Source organism: Ambystoma mexicanum, chromosome 1q (assembly GCF_040938575.1).
Source record: "Ambystoma mexicanum isolate Mex_15411 chromosome 1q, UKY_AmexF1_1, whole genome shotgun sequence".
Classification (NCBI taxonomy): Eukaryota; Metazoa; Chordata; class Amphibia; order Caudata; family Ambystomatidae; genus Ambystoma; species Ambystoma mexicanum.
The window spans coordinates 88,805,237-88,829,579 of NC_090922.1; the positions used below are offsets into that span (position 1 = coordinate 88,805,237).

General features: G+C 41.3%; 1 protein-coding gene across 3 annotated transcripts in view; it reads right to left on the reverse strand.

Annotated features, from left to right (window-relative positions):
- The window catches only part of CPNE7 (copine 7), a 1,149,025-nt gene that overhangs the window by 46,626 nt on the left and 1,078,056 nt on the right, over positions 1-24,343 (reverse strand). For all 3 annotated transcript variants that reach the window (XM_069635582.1, XM_069635584.1, XM_069635583.1), the window contains one exon: positions 5,375-5,508. In XM_069635582.1, coding sequence (XP_069491683.1) covers positions 5,375-5,508 — 134 coding nt within the window. The remainder of the gene's footprint in view (positions 1-5,374; positions 5,509-24,343) is intronic.

Consider the following 24,343-nt stretch of genomic DNA (forward strand, 5'->3'; position numbering starts at 1 on the left):
AAAATAACACTCTACTTCTAATTATGAATGCTACCCATGCAATCTTTAACAGAACCAATTGTTGGATCTGCTCGCATTTACCGCAACATGGGGATAAGGGGCTAGGTTGGTATATTCACCCTTTACCTTTGACAACTGCTTGTTATGCTTCACTTAGAGCACTGTTCTTTGGCCGATGGAACGATAGCATCTCGGGGAACTTTGATGGCACTAATTTGAATAGTTTTGAGAAACGTGTTCTGACTCCCCTGGGATGCTCGCTTTTTGCAAATAGGAGTAAGCTCAATATTGCTTCTATTAGGCCTTCTGATAGACTGTCTCGTCCTTTCCAATCTTTGATTTCCTTTAAAATGGCTCCGATAGGCAATAAGGATGCCGTGCCTCCTTCTTATACTGTTAACCATAGCCCTGCTTCAGTTTCTTTCTGCATACAGAGGAATGGCACCCGGTCAATGGGAGATTTTAAAGGTTGTGCCAACGTTGCAAAATTTGACTGGGGAAGACAGACCTTTGTATGTAGGCAAACCTATCTATTTTGTTTGCGGTAATGTAGCATTTCCATGGTTGCCCAGGGATTGGCAGGGAACTTGTTATCCAGGAATCCTGTTACCTGGGCTGTTTATAGCAAGTACTGTAGAGGTTTCGAAGGCTCGTCCACGGCGGGACGAGAATGGCGACACTCCAGCACAGGTTTTAGGAGATGTAGCGAAATCATTCCTTCCATTCTTTGGCCAGATAGCGAATTCCGAGGATATCAGGAAACTAGCGAGAGTACTGGAGAGAACCATCAACCGGACCACAGATATACTCTATAATATGACTTTAGAGCAGAAAGCGATCAGATTGGTAGCGCTTCAGATTAGATGTCATTCTGGCTGAACGTGGAGGAGTATGTAAACTAGTGGGGTCCGCTTGCTGTGTTTTCGTACCGGATTCCTCCCCAACTATTTTTAAGGCAATACAGAATCTGCACATTCTTAGTTCAGAAGTGCATGTTCCCGAGGGAAATTGGGATCTTAGCGCTTGGTTCTGGGACTTCTTGCGGTCTTGGGGTTGGAAAGTGCTTTCAGTCTTGCTGATTATTTTGGGAATTCTGCTATTTCTTTGTTGTATCCAATGTCTACCAAGTATATGTTCAATGCTAGGGGGATGTTGCGCTCAGGCGAAAGGTACAATAGGACATAAAGTGTATGCCCCGGATAAAACCTCTAAGGAGTATGTACTGAAAGAGATCTTAGTAAAAGATCTAATGGCGATAGATATTTCTGACAGCTATTCAGGGTGTATGGACGATGACACATGGAGTCATTTGCAGGGAGATCAGAAGTAGTTAGCACTTGGCATAGGCCAAAAGGAGGGTTTGTCAAACTAGAAATTATATCGTGCCTCCTATTGCTATGAATATATGTATATTGGCCTACGCCAAGCTGCTAACAAGCTGCTTATAAACTACATCTGAATAAACTCGCATTGCAAGGTCCTGACCTTAGAAACCATGTAAACTGTCATTTTGGGTCAAGCCGCCATTTTAGGTTTTCTTGCTCTATAAAGTCACCATGTGAGCTAAAATGGTAGCCTATGTTATTCAGAACAGAACTTGATTGTCATGACCTCTGTACAGCTAATGTATAAACTTGCCTGCAGGCCACTTGTTAGGGTCATGAGCTGAGACCTTGTCCTTCTGCTGACCTGTGTGCAATGGATTACCTGTATCACCGAAACTGATCTATAATTGAATGAGAACACCTGCTTAACTATATTGTATAAATTAAGTCCTGCATTGTAATGTTAGGCCTAGATCATACACTAATATAAATATAGATGAGCAGATGAACTAGATTTGACCTGGCAAGGGACCCTAGAGCAGTAACTTATTTATGGAATGGTTAACCCAAAAGGAGGGCTGAACAGCTGGCTTGAAATGTATAAAAACCTGACTGTTTCAATGAATATTTGCACTCACTGAGCACACCGAACCACGCCGGAGTTCGCTGTGTTGTACTGAGGGTCGATAGCTATCTGAATTTTGTTCTGTTCTTTTGTAACTGGATTCAGTATAAAATAAAGTACTTTGTATGTTCCTTTGTAACCTGTGCTTGGTGTGTTTCCTTTTTTGGTTACCCTGCCTCATATTATTTCCTTGTTTTCACAACACGGAAATGGAAGAGCACCCACTCGGTGCAGTGAGGAGAGAGGACAGCAGTGACGACATGTGGAAGATTCAGGACGGGCCCCAGCACTCCAGCACAGATTTGCCCAGCATCCTTGAGGACGCCACTCTGGGCCAGAAGATGCCACAGAGAGGACGGCCCTTACACAGAGCGCCCAACCAAGCACCAGTCACTGTACCTGAAGCAGTATAGAGTGGCTGAGGGAATCACTGTTTATGGGTCAGGTAAGTAAAACATGTCAGTTTCCCTGGGATGAGGGAGAGAGGAGACCCTCCCATATAGACACTGGAGGGGGAGGGGCCAGAAGTACAAAGAGCTAATCGAAATCCCTGGGACAAACCTAAAGGAGGGATAAAAAGAAAGGAACAGGAGCAATATGGCAACTGGCACAGGTTGTTTTTCAGGCTGATTCAGAAGAGGACACCAAGTAGGTCTGCTTGGTATACCGAGAAAAATCGAAGAAGAATCAAAGTCATGAAAGGCAAAAGAGCCCAGACCGGGTAAACAAGACCACATCCTTACTACAGACACTCAATGAAGTAAACTGAAATGACCTAACTAAGCTGCCAGTATCATTTTGTGTAAAATAAAGAAGAAGCATCTAAGAAACAACAATATTCTGCCGTGGTCCTTTCACATATCCACATGGGGTCTTTTCTTGGTATCTTCAGAAGCCTTCTTAAAACTTGGATGTTCAAATAGGCCCTTTCTTACCTTCTTGATGCATGGGCCGATGAACTTCAGTCATTAGAGGATGAGGAGCTTTCCCATCAAACAGCATTTTGAAGACATGCGTGTCGCACTTGATTTCATCAAGTGCCATGCACTGCAGTGTCACTAGAGTTCTGAGGAAGCCTACCGCTATGTCATGTCTACTACAAAGCCATGTTTCTGATCGGGGTTTCACCTGTTCAAGTCAAGCTAATCCACATAAGTTATTACCAGAAGAAACATTTAACGTAGAAAGAACATTCAGTCTAAATAAATAAAGAAGGGACCCCAGGGTTGAAGAAGGGCGAAGTCAAAGACTTGAGCGATATTATGCTTTTCTGGTGGACAGTCTGGACATTTAGCCCGATATTGTTTTTTCAACAGAAGAGAAGAACCAATGGAGATTGGTTATATGATGGGATAGGCTTGGGAAGAAAAAGATTTAGATGAAGAAGAAGTAGAGGGTACTAATAATTTGTTCCTTAGTAGTAAATCCTTTAAAATTCATGACTCAGCAATAGTTAATAGGGTTCCAGCTAAAACCTTGATTGATTATGGAAGTAAACAAATTACTATAAGATCTTGTTTAATATCTCCTAAAGATCAGAAAAAAGGTTGCCCAATTTAAGTAATGTGTGTTTCATGGAGATACAGAGAATTATCAAAGAACCCTGTTGAATCAGAACTTTTTCAAATGTCTTCCTGAATTGATTCAGGGGAAAGGAGCCAAACTCTGGTCACAAGGAGTGCTTTGTGATAATTATCAGTTTGAACTTTTGAACAGTTTTGTTAAACTGAAAACAGATAGAGTTACCTTATAAACTTGGGTTGTATATGTTAGTGTGAGGATCAGATAAATTTGGACACAAGGGGCCTCATTACAAGGTTGGCGGTAACCCGCCAGTGCCACTGGTGGGTTGCTGCAAACCCCGTAACACTGTTTCCGACGCCTGACTTCCCTGCAGAAAATGTAAGTCCTCATTCCCCTGCAGTCCGATAACACTCCAGGGAAATGGGGACTCAGAAGCACCAGAGCTGTTGTTAAAAATAGTGTGATAAGGAAGCTTACTCCTCCCACAGCTGTCCCAAATCACTGCCCATCCCCTTGTCCGATCAGCACACAGGTGAGAGGTGGGTAGTGATAATCAACCAATCCCTTTCGCGAGAATCATGACAAGTTAGTGATGTTATCTGCCCTATAAGTAGGTCAATTTGCATGAGAGCTGGACTTCTTCCAATAATTCCAAGAGGCGACCTGCTGCAAAAATCTGGCAAACAACATCTCTGCATTGAGGCCTAAAGCTTGCATTGGAGACAGGAACCAGGAGACATAGAAGCTGATTGTGACCCCTTGGAGGACTCAGAGGAGATCCTTGACTGACCCCTTGCTGTCGCAGCAGTGCCCTGATGTTCCCTGATGCTTAGTTCCAGACCTTTCCTGTAAGTAAGACCACCTCAAATCCAGAGATTGCGTAGGCTCTATATTTTTCCAGCATTGTTTTAGTTATTTCCCCATAGAAAATATCCTGTTTGTCTCTGTAGATCCCTAGAATATTGAATTAAAGTAAATCAATTAATTCCCCTATAGAAATCACGGGTGGTGTTTGTTGCCATTCGAAACTACCAAACTCTTCCCAGTCTGTTGTGAGCCAGTATAGACATAAAGATTTACCCAAAGAATTGATCCCAAAGCCCTGTTTCCATGTGTGTGCGCAGGGTGTAAAAACAAAATTCCCCATTGATCCCCTTAATTTTAATTCAGAAGTGGGAATCGTGGTAGTGCCTTTGCATATGCAAGGTGCAAAGCAAAATTGCCCCTGTGTTCCCATTGTGCTCTGACCAAAACCCCAAAGCCCTACCTGTTCTGTTTAGGTGTAGCAAAAGAATGTTCCCATTGCTTTCCTGTCTCCCATATTGTTTCTGTGATCAATGCCCCAAAAACCGATTTTCCTATTGTGTTCCCACTCTTTGCCCCTGCCTTCCATTCAGAGGAGTCAAGTCTCATTGATGTTTGAGGGCAAGGGTTTCTGGGAGAATGCATAGCAAAATCTGCAATCACTGTGTGTGTTCAATTGTTCTTTTTCTGTCTTGGTGGGTGATTTAAAACATGTTATCTCTGTGTTGGTGCCTTTAAGGAAGTCATTTTTGTTTTTATGTTGCCACAACATTGTGGCTGATGTTAATCTATTTGTGATATTTGGTTGAAATATATATATATATATATTTGGAATACACACCGGCTGATTCCTCGTCCATTGTGGCACCGGGTACTTGTTGGGGTTGGGTGCGAGACGGGTTGGAGGCCTTACCACAGTGAACCAAACAAACTAAAAGTGATTTGTTGTGTGCCACATCCATCAGTGGGAAAGGAACTCCCTGAGTTAAGTGTGACTGTGCAATAAACCGCAACAAAACCCGGCACACAGCAACTCAGTGTAATTTGTTTTTTTGTTGTTAATATATACATCTCAGAATGATCAATGTTTTATTACCGATGCTTCTTTCGTCTTCTCCTCTCCAGCTGCCACTTTTGCCACTCTTGAGATGAGCGGCGCCACATTTGTTGGACCGTACAGTTGAATTTTCGGCAAACAGTTTTGGTAGGATTCCACAATGCCCTGAATTCCTAGAAGATAGGATCAGAAAGCTGCAGTGAATACCATTGAGAACCATGCAAATCAAAGAGCCAGTCAATTTACTGCAGGTGTTCAAGAGTTAGATTGACTCCAATTGCTTGCATTCTGTGGCTCTCGAGAGGTTTTGGACTTCCAATCCCATGGCCCCTCACCATTGAAGGTGCTGGCTAGAGCTTATAGGAGTTGGAGTCATTCAAGAATATCCGGAGAGACAAAAGTTGCAGATGTCTGAACTCATTGGAGACTCTAGTACCACTTCATGTCCCAGTCACAATGTGGCTGAAGTCTAAATGCCACAGACAGTATTTATCATCACCAGTCTGAATCTCATTTAACAGTTGACATGCTGTGCTGGGAGACACTCTGGCCATCAGCCTCCCACCCATCACTCCCTTTTCTTGACAATTCTTCACTCTTGTTGGTCCATTTGTTATAGCCCTAGCATAGGATTAACTATAGTGCTGTGGGAAGCATCCAATCACCATTGATTAGTAATCATCACTATTAGGACGCAATTACTTGGGATCAGTGAACCGCAGTAGTCATCTCCTTTGTTAGTTTTCCCGTTCCCTAACTTTAGATGCAATTGTTGATACAGCTATTGAGTATTATAGTTCTGTGGCATTGCTATTTATGTATATACACAATTATTAAATCCTTACAGGCGCTATATAAAAAGCTGGAGAGATGTGAATACAAACCAGAACAGTGGCGGTGCCCATGTCTTGGGCTATCATAAATATACATTTGCTTGATATTATTATGCAAATCAATGTTTATACTTATTGATACATTATGGAGACTACTGCCCTTATACACCCCCACTTATGGTGCTCTGGATGTATTGCTTCATCTTAGTGTGTACAATGGGTGCCATTTTGGTCAGGGTGAAATGGTGTTATGTGTGTGAGCAACAAAATCCTAAGAACAGTACTTACTTATAGTCAGGCATGTGAACTGGAAATTGTACTGCAGGAGTGGTGTCATAAGAGGCATACAGTTAGTTGATAAAAATGAAAACGCAAAATAAAAATAACCACTTACATTTCTTTGATCTAGGTTGGGGAGTAGGGACCTAACCAGTATTTAGGGACCCAGGCAAGGGCGATGGTGTCAAGGTGCCTATGGTGCCTAGGAATGGACTACTAGGAGGCAAGCAATGACAAGGAAACTTTCTGTCCCTTTTTCTGCAGACAGACACAGGGAACCGACTCTGGGTTTATTCTGTACAGAATGAGTGGTTCACTGATAATTCACCAGGGTTAAAGAAGGGATATTACGTGGTTGCATCAACGCAAAACTGTTAGGACCCCAAATGATCCCCTTTCCATGCATCTGCATAGCATTCTGCATAGCATTCAGCTAGAGTCGCTGCAGCATTCCACGGTTGGCAAATATACAAGTTACAACAGACCCAGTGAAAGGGGAACAGTTGGGATCTCAACAGTTTGCAGTAGACACATATAAATGGAATTCCCTTTCGCATACTGGTAAATCACAAATTTTGTATAGAATTCCCACAGAGCCATTTGTGATGTGTACATTACACAGTAACTAGAAATGATTTATGAATGACTAAAGTGTTGTTACAATTGAAGAGGATCTAGCACCTAAAAGTTGGATGAGGTGCTGCGGAAACGTACGACTGATGTCACTTGATTGGAGCATGAAAGATCAAACTGCTGTACGGGTATATTGGACACCAGAACGGCTGCATACGAGGAACTTAAACAGCAATGACACCTACTAGAAGTGTATTAGAGCCCGGGAAACATTGATCCATTTAACCTGCTTCTGCCATAAGACCAACAGTTTTGGGAAGGGTTGTCGGAGAGGATCAATTTAGTACTGGAGACGGATGTTCCGAAGTTAAACTCTCTGGGGGCGGCAGGTAAGTTCATTAAGCTTCTTTATTCCAGTCACTTCTTAGATCAGGTGTCATCAGGTACATAACCTCAAAGAGGAGTTACAGGGAAGCACAGGGAGCCCACTGGTTCCCACCACACTGGCTACATACTTCCAGCTGCATGCATTGGAACACTCAGTCATCCACCAGCAGTCCAGACACTCACAGAACATTCCACTCATGACATCAGACAGAACATGCATTCAGGTAGCAGGGGAAAGACATGAAAACCAGTCATAACAACGGCCACCCCCATTAAGCCTTCCTACTTCATTTTGGGCGATGCCAAGGAAATAAATGACTTGTCTAAAGCAGACAAGACCTGAATGATTGGGGGGTGCATGATGGTGAAACAAATCATCCCACATGCCTGTAAATCAACCAAGTGCTTGAGTATTGGAAGTGGATCCACGATTTACTGACCCTAATCTTGAGAAAGCCGTTTATAAGAGTAGGGGACATTCAGGCACATTCGTGTCAATTTGGGGGGCCTTTCTAGTAATATATGGTTGAAACAATGAATGGGCTACCGCCACACCAATTCTGTCCCTTCGACACTCTCCCATCATAAAATCCCCTGCTCAGAATGCAGGTAAGAACATCTGCTACTGCCCGGCCCCATCCACCAATTCATCACAGGTCAGTCACTACATGCATTGATATTTTATTTGCCTTCGTTTGCGCCTCTGCCCTTCCTTACCCTGCCCATTTTCCTTTCTTTTTTTATCTGAAGAGGCGTATGACTGCCTGCCTCTTACTGTATGGTTCTTACACCTTTGTTTCATAATATTAGACATTCATAAATGCATTGCTAGTGTGCCTTATTTTAAAGTGATACCGTATTCACTATTCACATACAGAAGTATGCAATGGAATCAGTATCTGGCCCTGTCGGTTCCATGTGTTAAAATCGCTGCAGAAATGGGCGTGGTTACAAAATATTGCACCAAAAAGGCTGTGGATTGCCGCCGAAATACATGTAAAGGATGCGGGGGACACCCCGCAACCCCCGGACCCATTATACCATTTAAGGGGAGCGGGGGATACCCCCGCAGCCCCCGCTTCCCTTAAATGGTATAATGAGGTACACCTTTACCGGGTCAAACCACTGAATTTTTGCCACAATTTATTTTACGGGCAACATTTGTGCTGCGATTTTATCACTGCATACCGCCCTGTTGTATCCATATGTAGAACAATGACGAGCTTGGTGTGCCTACTCCATCTTCACACACACCCTCTTCTAGCTGACACAATGCCTTAGTGAGCTACACTCCGTGGTGACAACCTAGAAGTATTTGCTCTAACGCTGAAGATATGTGAATACATGGTTTGAGTCAGTAGTAAATAGGGATATCTTCTGTCAAAGTGGTGTGTTTTGGATGATCTGACAGGAGGCTACATCCCGTTTGACACACCTCTTTTATGAAGGTCATGCCAGCCCACCGGTATCAAGGTTGCACCCCTCCTCCACCCAAAGTCTGCAGTAGGTGGCACAAAGGTGAGCCTCGCCTGGCCAATCAGCAGCCCCTCTCAGCACCCACGGTGGGAGACACACACCGGCAAATGGTGAGGAATCTGATAAGCGGACAGAGGGGCTGGATTAGCCGAAAGGACAAATCAGCAGCTAAGAGATGGCTGGGCATGTTGAAGAAAAGAAGAGGAAGGGCATTGCCCTTTTCATGGAAGTGTTAGACCTTTTTTGATGGATCTGCCTGATAAATGGGTAATTGCTGAGGCAAGTATGTTGGGCCCGCTCCCTCCAAGGGCAATTCTCATGGCAACAAACAAATTGTGTAAGAAATCGCCTTTAGCGAGAGAAACGTGGAGACATGTACATGAATTGTTGGGATCGGTTGCTTCAAAGACCATTCATGCATCCATTTGGTTGAATCCGTTGATTTCTGTTGGGGGTAAGTCTTTATTCTGGCCGGACTGGTTTCTGGGTGGAGTTCTCTGGATTGATGATGTCCTTGTGGATGGAGAGTGAATTGGAGAGCGTGAGTTGCGAGCGAAGTTTCACATTGACAATTTCAGATCTGATGATTTCAGAAAATTGAAAAGATGCATAGGTGATGTGGCGGAGCAAGGGAGTTCAATGGTAAATCTCTTTCTTAAAGAAAGGGAGCCAGGTGGTTGTTCAGTTGCTAGCAGGATATACAATTGTATTGTGTCTGCTTATGAGGAGAATTCTGACTTGAGAGATGAATGGGGAAGGAGATTGGGTTGTGGGATTTCACCCGAGATGTGCTTGAATATGTGTGCGAATGTTAAACTATGTGCTATTGATCTGGTGGAACGGTCAAGACAGATAAAGATCCTCAATAGAGTGTTTTGGAGTCCGGAACAAATGTTTAAGAGGGGGTTGGTGGACTCGGATGATTGCTGGTGTTGTGGGATGGCCTGGGAAGTTTGGAACATCTACTGTGGGAATGTGTGCGTGTACGGGGATTCTGGCATGATGTTTGTTGTGTCTGCTTGCGTGTTTTGAATCTGGATGGTGAATTGGATTTTATGACAATGATTTTGGGGGGAGGAGAGTTGCTGGAGGATCTTTCTGTGTCACGGAAAAAGTTTCTGCTCCGTGGTGCTAGTCTGGGCAAGAAGTTGGTTTTGAGGGGCTGGAAATCACGGAGTGCACCAGTTCTTGAAGATTGGATTGAGGGGATGTCTACCCTTGCGTCCATGGAAAAGGTGGTTTTTAAGAGACAAGGGAAGTTCAGATTGCATGGAAAGGTTTGGGATGACTATCTGAATATTTACTAGTTTCTTGCTGGATATGAATATATAATGTTCTGCTGTTCTGTATATTATTTACTGTTTTGTATTAATTGTTTTGATTGATTTACTTGTTTATCTATATGTAAAATCTTATAAATAAATTTAAAAAAAAGGAAGTGTCAGACATCAAACCTGTTCAAATATGTTTGAGGCAGCTCAAAGGATGGCTGTAGCCCAATAAAGGTTTTGACAGTTTTTATTTGCTTTCAAAAATAATATATATATATATAATGGAAAATGTGTTTGTGTGTTTGTTTGTTCCTCATACAATTCCACACCGTTCACCCAATCTGCACCAAATTTTGCATAGTGGCCTGTTATGACTCTCTGGACATTACTGGCTACATGATATTTGGCCCCCCCCACACCTGTCCCCAGATGTCAGCGCCCCTTCACACATGAGACGGTTGCGTGAAATCGGCAAAACATCAATGTGGTCGGAGTAACAGAACTTGAGTTCACTATGGGACCTCAAAAACCACATTTAAAGGCCCTCGTATGCACCGTTTCCTAAATATTTGCACCACACGACACTGCACAACTCCAGGGTGAGGCGCCAGGTGGGGAGAGCGCACAGAAGATCCCAGCATGCTGTAGCACTCCAACTCTCGCCTCCTCTCCACGTCTGCTCCGGGGTAAGTCAGCCAGCCACAAGCACCCTTTCTCAGTGCAGTTTACTTCAGAGTGCAAAGCACATCAAACGATAAGCAACTCAGAACAGTGACCTACAGGGTCACTGATTTTCAACAATTGATGAGTGTTATCATGTCTGTCTACAGAACCTGTGTGGAGTACGGGTACTTTTTGCTAGTAAAAAATAAAAAAACAAGGCCTTTTATATACAATAGTGGATGCATAATGTAAACATAGCACAGTTTCAAACCATAAGCAACCAACCATCAATGTTCATCACGCTTTATCACATGCAGACAGTCCCTGTTACATGGAAATATGTATTATACAGTTTTTATATACACACAGTGCAAGATATATTCAATGGGTGCACATTTTCTATTTTTATTATTTTATCAGAGTAGAGTTCTACGCTGGCACCTGTGTTGATCATTATTTATTGCACACAATAGGATATTACATTTGTTGAAATGGGAGAGCTCATAAATGATGATCATTCAACAACAAACATACTCACAGATAAAGCAATATGTTTATGTACATATACAAATCATGATACATGATACATGGTGAAAACAATGTTTTGCAACCTAGCATCTTTCATACCTTGAATCAATGTTCATCAATATTTATTACCCACCAACAGGTACTTTGACACATAATAAGATATTACATTTTTAAAATGGTGATAAGCTGGTGATCATTTTGTTTATTCCAACCCAACAAACATCTTTACAGAAAAAAACTATATATTTTTTTTTATTTCATGTTTTACTGATTTTAAACATCACAAACAAGAAACCAGAACTACATCTTTTACATCTAGTTACATACCACAATATCCTCCCTTGTTTCCCCCCACCCCTACCACCCTCCCCGCGGCAACTCCTCTAAAAACTCCTTACTGAAACCAAGCGTAGAGTAAAATACAAGTATATATTAAGCAATCTCCCATGGCAACGTACCCCTTGATCCCAGGGGGATCGGCAAGGAGGACGGATCAGGCCATTGCTCTCTAATACATCCAGATTCCCCAGCCCAGCTCCTTCACCACCAAGCAGGATTCCTCACAACCCCATAACCCCAACCACTCCATTTCCATGTCGGCAATCCCCATCTCCCCGTCATGGAGGCCGCCATGATCTTTTCCATCAAGTGTATATCTTTAGCCTTTGGCATTAAGAAATGTGCCATATGAAACAATATTTTAATATACATATACATATTATTGCAGCAGTCAGTGAAGATCTTTCTCTATTACACACAAGTACAGACATCTGCATCATAGTTAGCCATACATGTGAAAATAATGTTTTGTTCGTCATAGGTCCCAGAACACTGGTCAACTTCCAAGGAAACCATTTGAGGATAGAATGGTGAGGTTTGGATCACTTTTTATTAAATGCATGACACCTTTTAAACTTTAAGATAATGTTGTCCATTCATTATTACACATAATTAGTTACTTTTGCACTCATGTGTACATATCTGCACCATAAGGGTAACCAGCCGGACATGTTAAAAGTGTTTTTTTTTTATTCACAGGTGCCAGAACACTCTGGTCATTTTCGAAAGTGAACATTTGAGGATAGAACAGTGAAGTGTAGATCCTCTGACGTATTTATGCAGAGTGAGCGAGTCCAGTTTGAAGTGGTCCTGGTGTTTGTGGTTGGTGACATTAGCCACCACTGTAGAGGGCACATTGAGTTCAGCAGCAGCCTTCATAAACAAGTCCTAACATCTAAGGGGTTTCTGTCTTGGTAAGGCATGGCTCTGCATCAAGCGTTGCACTAAGTCAAAGAGGCTGGATCCGTGTACCATCTGTCCTTGGTAAGCAAACTCTCCTTTGTCAGTGTATGAAGCCAAATCTTAATCACCCCCCAACTTGGACTACAGTAATTCAGCTTTCTTTTTATAGGGGATTGATATTTTCTAGCACCTCACAAGCATGTGCAACAAGGTTTGTAAACGGTGGTGGTGCAGGGATTGTGGGGTGTTTAAATCTCAGGGTTGATAAGAGTCTGGGTACTTTGTTCATGATGACCGTGGTGTATGTAGGACAGATGCTTCTGTAGGATAGGGTTATAAAGAGTCAGCTTTTCATTTTCAGGAACGTCCTGGAGATTGAGGACATCTATCATCTCAACATCTAAGAGGTGCATAGTGGTTCTACGAATGTCACGATCATCTTCAGGGGTTGAATGGTGTAGATTTTCCAGCTGACGGTTGGGGACCAGGTACTGCTTCCATGCATGCTCCATTAATGGTTTGTTAGAAGATCGGTGATTAGTGGACTAGCAATACCCAGCAGACTACATATAAAATCCCCCAACAATTTTACCAATTTCATTTTAGATGTAGGAGTGGTTCTTTTGTTGCTGAGTTTCTTCATTATCTCTCTTTTTCTTTTCCAACTCTGTAACTGTATGGTGGAGAGAGGTACATTGCCTTTAAGGATAATAAAGGATATCTCAGCATTGGTGTTCACCAGGTCATCAGAAACGGAACAGAGGAGAGATTTTCTCTACTGTGGAGAAGCTGTGACCAGGAAGTGTAAGATATCTAGGTTCCTCTGCCGAAGCCCTGGCATGTTATGAAAGGGAAAGCGTCACTCATGAATGATGCATCTGTGTATGATGGTTTCTGCTTGTATACCTAAACCCTGTTTTTTCAAGATTTTACCACAGGGAGGTTGGACGAAGGGTAAATTCTAGTTTGCAGCCTGTAATTCCCTATAGTGTTAGATAGCCGTAGGGCATTTTGGTGGAATCCTTAAATGTTTCGAAAAAGAAGTTATGTTTGGAAGGGCACATCTACCTACCCAGCACACTGATCTGTAATATATCACAGAGGCTCTTAAATAATACAATGTATGAGTTGATTGACCTAGAGAAATGTCCCGTCTGAAATAAGTTTTGTGATACATACAGCATGGACATACTTCTATGGTGAACATAGTGTTTGAACACCTTTTCAATCTCTGAGTTATCACAGGGCTCTCCCATCAGGTCATTTACTATCACCAAGTTCACCAGGTGAGGGGGTATATCTTTCAAAGTGGAAGACTCACCCTCAATAAACTTAACTAGTGGCATTTAGATCAATAATTCTCTGTACATCTTCAGCCAATATGTGCATATCCAAACACTTTTGGTTGGCAGCTTTGACAGTGTTTTCACAGCATTAGCTAAAATATTTTTGATAACATTACATTTTTGCACAATTAGATGGGCCTTCCAGGATGCAGGAAAGGGTCCTGTAAATGGCAATTCATGTTAAGAGGACAAAGACCTGTCAGATACTAAAACTGTTAATATCCATAAGGGAGTGTTTAATAGCTGTATGTGAGTGCTCTTTCACCAAACACAACAGGTAGTGTTTTATGGAATAGTTCTGTTGCAATCTGCCATTGTATCTTAACTCTAATGTTGTCATAGAATTTGTAAGATCAGGGGCATCTGATCCTGTGCATTAACTGACTATTTGTTATAAGCTATCAAAGTTTACCTTCACGCTGTTACAGACATTTAAAGTGATCCCTTTAATCCTCATACAGGTCATCCCAATATAAGTTTGGTAGGCAGGGGTCATTGGTCCAGCTGAGATAATGTCAACAATATGCTCAATCCGGAAAATCTCGCTTCTCAAATCCCCCAGATAATTGTTTAAACGGGGTATAGAGTCCTTCTAAAAGACCCAAAAAAAAAAAAAAAAGTTGCGGTTGTGATATAGATATATAATTGAACAGGGAAATTCTGAATCTAATACACACCAATTCAACTCTTCCTTAAGTGTCTTATATTCAATTTATTTCATACATTGCACATAGAGAAGCACATATTCATGTTTCCACAGTGATACAATCTAAATAACAACATAAACATTGTAACACAGGTATACAAAGTGCAGTACATTACATGTGTGCTCAATAGTGGTTAAAATATAGAGTAATCATTAAAATCTCTCTCCCCTTGCATTACATTGGGGCAAGCTAAATCTACATGCCTGATTCACTAGGCTATGTAGTGCGCATATGACACTACTGATATTCTCGGCTTGGCGTCAACGGATCTGTGTTTTTGCCTGTGGAGCGATTGGCAAATGCTCTAGTTGAGGCAGCCTTCATCAGAACAAAAAAGTGGTAGAATCCGCTCGGAGAGGGTCCCTGTATTCATTATCTGTGGTATAAATGTAAACATTAAAAAGAATGATAATTAAAAGTGGGATGACCGGATTTATTTATCTCTCAATGAATGCTGTACATTTCTTTTAGCTCCCACGATGGTAAACCTCAAGCATGTCTGTTAGGCACCAAGGCATCCGTGCACATGCTCCATTGAATAATGTCTGTAAAGATACAAAATAAAGTATAGGTAGCCCATCCTAACCTTAGCTAATAATGTGTAATAGTGTAGGAGGCTGGTGACTGTTACCTGCTATGGCTCCTGCTACTGAGCTTTTTCAATTTCACATATTGTAGTCTGCTTATGCGGTCCAATGGGCTATCTCTGTTGAATAATAAGGAAGGTCGTATGAATGATCACTGTGCGATACTGTCAAGAAGAGCTATTGATTGCTGTATCCTAACAGTAGTGATGCTTACCATGCTTTTTCAGGGTAAGCAGTTAACAGTCACAAACTGCTGATGAGTAGCCTGGGCTGTGAAAACCAGTATATATAGAAAGCGAACAGGCACGCCAGACGCCGAGTAGATGGATCCAGCTCAAATACAGACTGACACAGTGAGTTTAACTCCTGCATATTTACCACTGGGGCCGAGTAGCTATGTAGAAGATCAACATCATCCAATGCTTCAATGATAATATCTCTGATAGCATTATAATTATAATTGTTTTTTTATAGCGTGCTTAATACGAGCAAGTGGTTTCCAAGCACAGGATCGGGATTCAAACCTGTTTTGTGCTGCATTGTCTTGCTACCGAGACAAATGCGCTGGCCCTGAGCTATCCTTACCGTGCACCTTTTTGTTTAGTTCACAAGGCATCTTTTTTCACTTCTTCCAGCGCAACAGCATGCAGTGGTGTTTGTGCGCATCCAGAAGGATGCATGCACGCACCAAAACGGGCATGAGTGTTTTTAACTTTAACTTGATGGACACAATTTTTTAGGTGACGGTGCAGGCACTATCCTCTTACATACAGTAACAACTGCTTATTGTATATGGTGATTAGTTACTCATATCTTTGATGTTTTCACAGCCCAGGCTACCCATCAGGAGTTTATGGCTGATAACTGTTTACCCTGAGAATGCATGGTAAGTATCACTACTGTTAGGATACAGCAATAGGTAGCTCTTCTTGACAGTATCCCACAGTGGTCATTCATACAGCCATCTGTATTATTCAACAGACATATCCCATTGGGCGGTATAAGCAGACTACGATATATGAAATTGAAAAAGTACAGTAACAGGAGCCATAGCAGGTAACATTCACCGGCCTCCTACAATTTTATACATCAAGAGCTAAGGTCAGGATGGGCTACCTATACTTTATTTGGTATCTTAACAGAAATTATTAAATGGAGCACGGACAAGAATGCCTTGCTGCCTAACTAGACATGCTTGAGGTCTAGAGAAACTGCTTTGTATGTGTCCCATTGTGGGAGCTAAAAGAAATGTACAACATTCATTGAGAGATAAATAAATCCAGTCATATACCCTTTTAATGATCATTCTTTTACAGTTTTACAAGTAGACCACAGATAATGAACAAAAGAACCCTCTCTAAGGGGAGTGTACCACTTTTCCGTCCTGATGAAGGCCACCTCAACTAGAGCATTTGCCAATCGCTACACAGGCCGAAACACAGATGTGTCAATGACAAACCGAGAATATCAGTAGTGTCATAGCCACACTACATCAATAGCTTAGTGAATCAGACATATATATTTAGCTTGCCCCAATTTAATGCTAGGGGATAGAGATTTGGATGATTACTCTATATATATGTTAACCACTGTTGAGCACACATGTAATTTACTGCACTTTGTATACCTGTGTTACAATGTTTATGTTGTTATTTAGATTGTATCACTGTGGAAACATAAACATGGACTTCTCTATAAGTGTAATGTATGAAATAAATTGAATATCAGCCACTTGAAGAGGAGTTGAATGGGTGTATATTAGGTTTGGAGTTGCTTTGTTCAATTATATGTCTATATAGTATTGATACCTGGAGGGAACATTGAAAAGCCAGGTGCCCCTTGTGTTGAAAGCTATTGCGATATATAGACAGCACTCCTGCACGTGACCCATAACATAATAAAGTTCAAAGCATGCACATGCATTTGTGAAGCAGATATGAATATGTCAACGTTGGTGGAAGTCGCTAGTCTTTCTTTAGAATACTACCAATATACGCACACTGTCTCATGATCTATGATGTCGCAATTACATATGTCTTAGCATGAATCATACGGGTACTTTTACAGAACCTTGGGATCAGTAATAATGGTGGTATTTTACAAGTTAGTTCTTTGAGCACATTTTCCCCACAAAGAATGAAGGCACAGTTTGGTGAACATATGCATAGCAGGGCTCTATTATATCTTTTCACGCCTTAGAATTAACCCCTCCTTTTCATAGTATTTTTTAATGTACACAGCTTTTGTGGTGTCATCAACACACAAATCAGGATACCCTGAGGCTTCCTGCTTGTAGCGGATGTGCTATTTTATATATCCACCAAAAGAGTTCCAAAGTGATTTCCTCAACATGTCAAATTTAATCAATCGTATCTATTTTGTAACCTTTTTTCAGAGCCACCTGCAACTCAATTGTGCACCCAAATACCGCCGAGAACCCTTCACTTATCAGTATGTCTACAAAGACTGGTTTCTCTACCCCTGTTACTTGTTCGGCACAATGGACAAAGTAATTTACCATCAGTCCGCACCCATAAAACATGGTAAAAAAGCTCTCTAGGAGGAAACTCTGAAAACCAAAAGATGATGGCTGGAAGGTTTTGAATCAATTGTAACCACTGGCACAGCCCCAGGCAACCTCCAGAACATCGTTTCTCAGCCTGCCAAGCCATTACAGAAGGGAAAAGAGCATATGCAAATCAGGCTTTGAATCAGGTGTTGGTTCTCATGGGACCTTAAAAAATGCAAAAGGATTCGACGCAGATCTGGAGACTAGAAGACATGACAAAATCAAGTCAAAACTTGAAAACAGAGGCAGACTCTCTAACACTACCATCCTTAAAGTTAACACTAATTCGCAGGACCCGTTTAGAAAAACACAAAACTGCTAGAAAAGGGACAGCTGCATGTCTTGTACAGTACTAAGTTAAAAAGAGGAAAAGCAACATTTAGGAAAGCATCTACAAAGACCTTTGTGCACACTAGTGGCTTTAACACACTTCTATGATACGGCGCCCGTAGTGTCACAACAGACCAAAGGTAGTCACGAATTGGATGAAGAAGAGGGTGACAGTCGACTTTTTGGAGACCATCAACAGTTACAGTGCATTAGTAAGAAATACAAAGCCATAGAAAACTTGGAGGAATTCCAATTTGTTCATTTAAACAGAATAACATAATTTATCAATGGCATAGCTGCAATTAACACGGTTAGTCAGGGACTCTTTAAGCTGACTACTATCGGAAATTGGCCTTAATGATTTTGTACCGTTAAGATTGGGCGGAGATAATCTTAACACAACTTTTTTCACAAAATGACGTTCTAAGACACTTTTAAATGCAGATAGCTTTCTAAATCAAATTCAAAACATGTTACAGAGTAACAGAGATTTGCGTTGGCGGTGCTCTCAGACTCACAATACTGACTGTGAGCTCTAGAGAGGGGGGCATTTGCAGACGTCTAACTACTTTGACCTTTAGTAACCTCATTGTGAATAATTACAATGTTCTGCTCAATTTCCCCAGATAGACGGGTAATTTATGTCTGGCCACTAGTGAAGCTGGCCGGAAACCCCAAGATCCACAGATGTGGTTGTACTGACAATTGATAGATAAGCCTTTACAAATTTAAATATCGGTAATGATAGTCTAGTGTGTTTCACAGACATAGAGACATTTGAATCATATTTGATGACACTATTAAGAAGTTGTATTTTGATCACAATTGACAGTCCTTCAATAGTGATGGTCCTCAGAGAGCTAGAACCGTGCATATGCTCCATCGTGAGAAACATTTCTTTCGCATACTCAGTTGAAAGGTTTTATAGGTTTTCTAGATCCTAACTATGTGTGTGAATTTTGTAATAAATTGTTTAACACTAGGAATACACAGTGTCTAAACTATTGCACACATTGTCAGATAAACAGATGCCTGGAGAACCCAAAAGGGAGAGTTACATGTACGTTTTGCAGCAATTTCTGCAGATCTACAGAATGTTTAGAAAGACACATTAAAAAATCAGGGAGGATGTCTGTGAACCGCACAATGACTTCCAGGCATGTGCACATTATGTTTTGCCTGAACACAAGTGCAAAATGAGAGTATGTCGAATTTGTGGTGTATCAGTTATTATTACAGCAATACACAAGTGTTACATCAGCATAAAGCCTGACCTCAAAACTGAATCAGACATTGAATTCTGTCAAGAAGCGGGTGTACATCTGCTCAACTATACATATGTTTATTTATTTATTTATTTATTCTTAATGTGATTTAGTTATTACAAACTTTACACATATCTATCATTAAACGTTAATCATCAATTTAATACTTAATTACAATTTCAAAATAATAGTAATAAACTAATTTAATGCCTTAAAATCTTTAAATACATCCTAATAATAAATAAAATCTATCAAATCTTCTCTGTATTTCATTATAATTTCACATCAGCTTCTGCCTTAAAGTGTCAAATGCACCACAGTGGAATTCTTATCTCGGTGATTTCATTGCTTTAGCAATGCATTTGCTCGAGCCACACTTGGTAAAGTGCTAAATGGAGTAATTTATTTTCACTATTCAAGCAATATTGCCAGAATTGCTTGTCCGTAATACTGTCACAATGGCCCACAGATCTTCCCAAGTGGATCATGTACACATTCCCGATTTTCACACATTGAGTCATTATGTGCCTTGCATTTTCCTTTTGCATTATTTTGCAGATACGATAGTATCACTTTTTTTGTGTGATTATTTTTAATTCAGGGCCGAGTACAGTTAACAAAGCTAATCTGTTAATACATAGTAAGAGCAACAGTATGCAGACTTATGGAGAGGGATACATTAACAAATAGTTCCTTGGTTTCATTCTTTTATGATTTCCAGCCATACCATCCATATAGCTTAACTATACAAATGTGAAGCATCTCTCTTACGGGAAGAAATTTGGGGAAATTCGAATGTGATCGACCCAGAAAAGGGGGAAACCAAGTTCTTGAAGGGAATGCTTATGTTGTGAAGGGGTTCCCCAAATGCCATTATCCACATGGAATTAGATCTGTATCCAATAACTATTGAACTCACTTACAAATCAGTTCTTTACTAGATGCAGTCATGTTCCATGATGTAACTTGGGGAATTTTGTGGGGAACTGGTGTATTTGATGTGATCACAGGGGGGGGGAATCTTCCCTGGGTAAGGCATTTAATATAAACGCTTGCTGACCTAGATGAGACTTTCCTCTGGGAGAATCCTTTGAGGATAAATAAGGTTTCCATTCAAGAGTCAAGAGGGCTGTGAAAACCCGTTGCAGGGATAAAATGCTGGTTAATTGTCAAAAACTGAAACTGAAGCTTGGTCGCAAGACATATATAGACTACATTGAGCCACTGTATGCCCGTAGCCTTTATATGGACTTCAGGATGGGAACTTTGAGACTGGCCTCTTTCACAAAAAAGTGCGGAGCTGGGAACTCTGATATCTGCCCATTGTGTAGCTTGTCATCTGAAACATTGAACCATTTCCTCTTTTTCTGCCCACACTTGAGAACATTGAGAGGGGCCTTTCAGCCCCTACTGTGAATGGAGGGAGTGCAAATGCTATTTCTAGCAATGAGTACCTTACAATCAACTACAGACCAAGCCACAGTAAACAAGGTAGCCACATTTATCCAGCAAGCTTTTGAAAGGTAATATAAACTCATTATAGTTATAATTTTTTGTAACAATTATTTCTTAATATGTTGGGCTGCAGGTTTACTCTCCCACTATTCCTAGTTCTACTTGCCATTATTGTAACACTACATAGGTTGTGAGAAATGTTTCTCTCGTAACCACGAGATATTTTAACAATGAACCAGTTTGAAGGTTATGTATTGTTGGAATATTGTTTAATTGTTGGCAATGTGAATATATTGAATGTATTTAATTAACCATGACTAATGCAATATTCAAGTCATGGCTACATTCTTGGGGGAATGATGCTGCTATATTTATTTTAAACATCTCGATAATGTTTTATTATTTTAAAAACATTATGCAGGTATTGTTGTATACTTTTATGGCCTATGCCGGAATAAAGTAAATTTGATTTATATGCAAAGCATCTGTCAAAGGACTCCACTTGGAAGTTTGCAGGTGACAGTTGTATGAAGGATTTCATCAGCACCTTCATTGAGGCTCAGTTTTGTGTCTACACTTTCATAGCCCACAATTCCAAAGGCTATGATGGGTTCTTTATTATGAACCAATTGATTATGGGGAGAATCGAGACATCATCTTTAATGCAAGCTTGCATAATCATGATGTTGAGTGTAGTCCCTTTAAAGATCAGTTATATTGAGTCTGTAAATGTTTTGCCTATGAGCTTGAGTAAACTACCACAGGCTCTAGGTTTTGATGGTACCAAGGGGTACTTTCCCCACTTTTTTGACACAGTGCTGAACTAGGGCTAAATAGGGGTATTTCCAAATATGCATTTATATGCCCCTGATGCTATGATGCCGGACATGAAATCTGATTTCCTCGAAAAGGTATGAGTCCGCCCACAGCAATATTTTTGATTTTCAAAAATAACTATTGTCAAAAGGATGTGAACATTCCTAGACAGGCCTGCAATCTCTTAAGGGGTGGCACCAAAGGAATACCTCTACTGAATGGCTTTGTGAGAGACCCCAATATCCTAGAGGTGACAGCTTATGAAGAACCTCTTGACCCTTTTCAATAAGTCACCTTAGCATCCATGTGCATGGCTATTTACCGTTATATGTTTTTAAAACCCAAAACCATTCCATTAGTATCAACAGATCTGCACCACAGGACTCAAAAGTGCTACTCAACCCCATCTATGCAGTGGTTGATGTATGTTGCAGACCAAGAAGGAATCTTCATACAAACAGTGTTACATGGTGGTGGTGAACATAAGGTGTGTTCATATTATTTAGACAGATATGCTGTAATTCCAGATTAATGTGGGGTTTTCCCCCGGTTGCCCCCAAAGATATCCTGAAAATGATTTAAACACACTGACAAAAACAGCACATGGGCATCTGTACCGTAGAACTTTGATAAAACAGAGTTATCTTGAAAGCCTAGGCATGACTGTTCGCTCTTTATAGGGGCATGAGTCGGCTTCCATGTTGAAATCAGATCCCTTGGTGCTAGCCTATAGAGTATCATGGAATCACACAGCCTTTAAAGCCACGAGACACCTCTTATTAGGGGCAAACTAACACAGTTAAACTTTACCACAAAACATCACAAATTGAAAAGATATGCTGCAATGATTTCACAAGTCTGCATCCTTTTGTCAAGAAAACAAAGAGCTACCCTACACGCCACCCTTACATCACTTACAAGGATTTCATAGAGCTAGATCAGTATTTTGGTGTTATAAAATGTCAAATGTTTCCTCCAAGATGGCTTTTCTGCCCAGTTTTTCGGTGCGGACTGATGGTAAATGACTTTCCCCATTGTTCTCACCTGGAGAAAGGCCAAATAAACCAGTCTTTGTAGACACATTGATGTGGAAAGGGATCGCAGCAACGTGTGGAGCATGACTGAAATTGATAAGACTGATGACATTTGGCATGTTGAGGAAATCTCTTTGGAACTCTTTTGTGAATATATAAAATAGCTCCTCTGTGACATGCAAGAAGCCACAGTGTATCCTTATTGGTGTCTTGATGACACCACAAATGTTCTGTACATTCTAAAATACTATGAAAAGGAGGGTATACCTTTAAGACCTGAAGAGATATAATGGAACCACCCTAGACGTATGCTCACTAAACTGTGCCTCACTTCTCTGAGGGGAAATTCTGCTCATAGAACTAAATTGAAACCCCACAATTTTTACTAATCCCAAGGTTTTGTGACATATGTAGTTACAATATCATAGATGATGAACAGTATGTGTATGTTGGAAGTGGTCTAAAGAAAGCCCAGAAACTTCCACCAACAATGACATATTCATAGCATGCTTCACAATCGCAAATGCGCGCTTAGGACTTTATGATGTTATTGATCAACTGCAGGACCCCTGTCTATATCATGATACCAACACTTGGATTTTTGTGAATGCTTGGGGGGGCTCCAGACCCTTTTTAGGAGACTATCTGGGGGATTTCACAAGCGCGAGGTCACCCATTCAGCACACTGTTGAATTTGTCTCTGCAGGATCATATGCCACAGTGTTGAGGTAAACGTTGATCGCTTAACACAAATGGTCAGTGAATACACAGGATCCGGTGCCCCTGAGCTCACAAATTCTATGGTTATTGAATACTCTAACATTGTTAGAGTTCTGAAACAATGGCAGATTACAACAGAACCTCTTACATAAGACACTACATAAGACACTACAGGCTCATGTTCACCAAATGCATATTTTGACAGAAGGGAGCCGTTACATTTACACTGAGGTGATAAGCTCTGAGGTGGCAGGCCCACACTGTGGCTAACAGCCCGCCACCCAAGGCTCTGGCCCTTAACTTGGTGGCAGGCCATTACCCATGGGGTGGGCCCATCCACCGAGGGCCATATCGCCATTAGCACCCATGTAGTATGCTACACGGATGCTATTGATTTTACATTTTCTTTTTAAAAGCAAAGTATTTTCTCTGTCAATGAGATGCCTTACAGCGTCTAATTCACGGAGAGAAAATACTACACCAACATGGCCGCCATGGAGCCCCTCTTACATTTCCATGGTGGCAAAACTGATCCGGGAGAGGACAAGAGCTGTGGTGGAAGGTCCGTAGCCGCAATCAGGTAAATGGGATGGTGGGGGGAGAGGGAACAAAGAAAGAACAGGGCTGGCGGGGGGGAATATGGCAGGTAGGGGAACCAGCCATCAGGCGGCTTGGAACGCAGGATGACACTGTTAGTGTCCGCCTGCGTTCCGAGCTCCTTGATTGGCTGGCACCCCTATCCAGGGCGCTAATGTAAAGTAAACGGCTACCTGCTGCCAAATTTTGGTTATTTACACTGCAAACTGCAAATGTAAAGGGCAAAATACGGCATACAAGCGTGTATACTGCTTTTTTTCCTTCATATTTGCACTCTGCAGTGCAAAGTGAGTAAACTTTGCCTGCCATACTGGCATGTCAGGCAGGGTC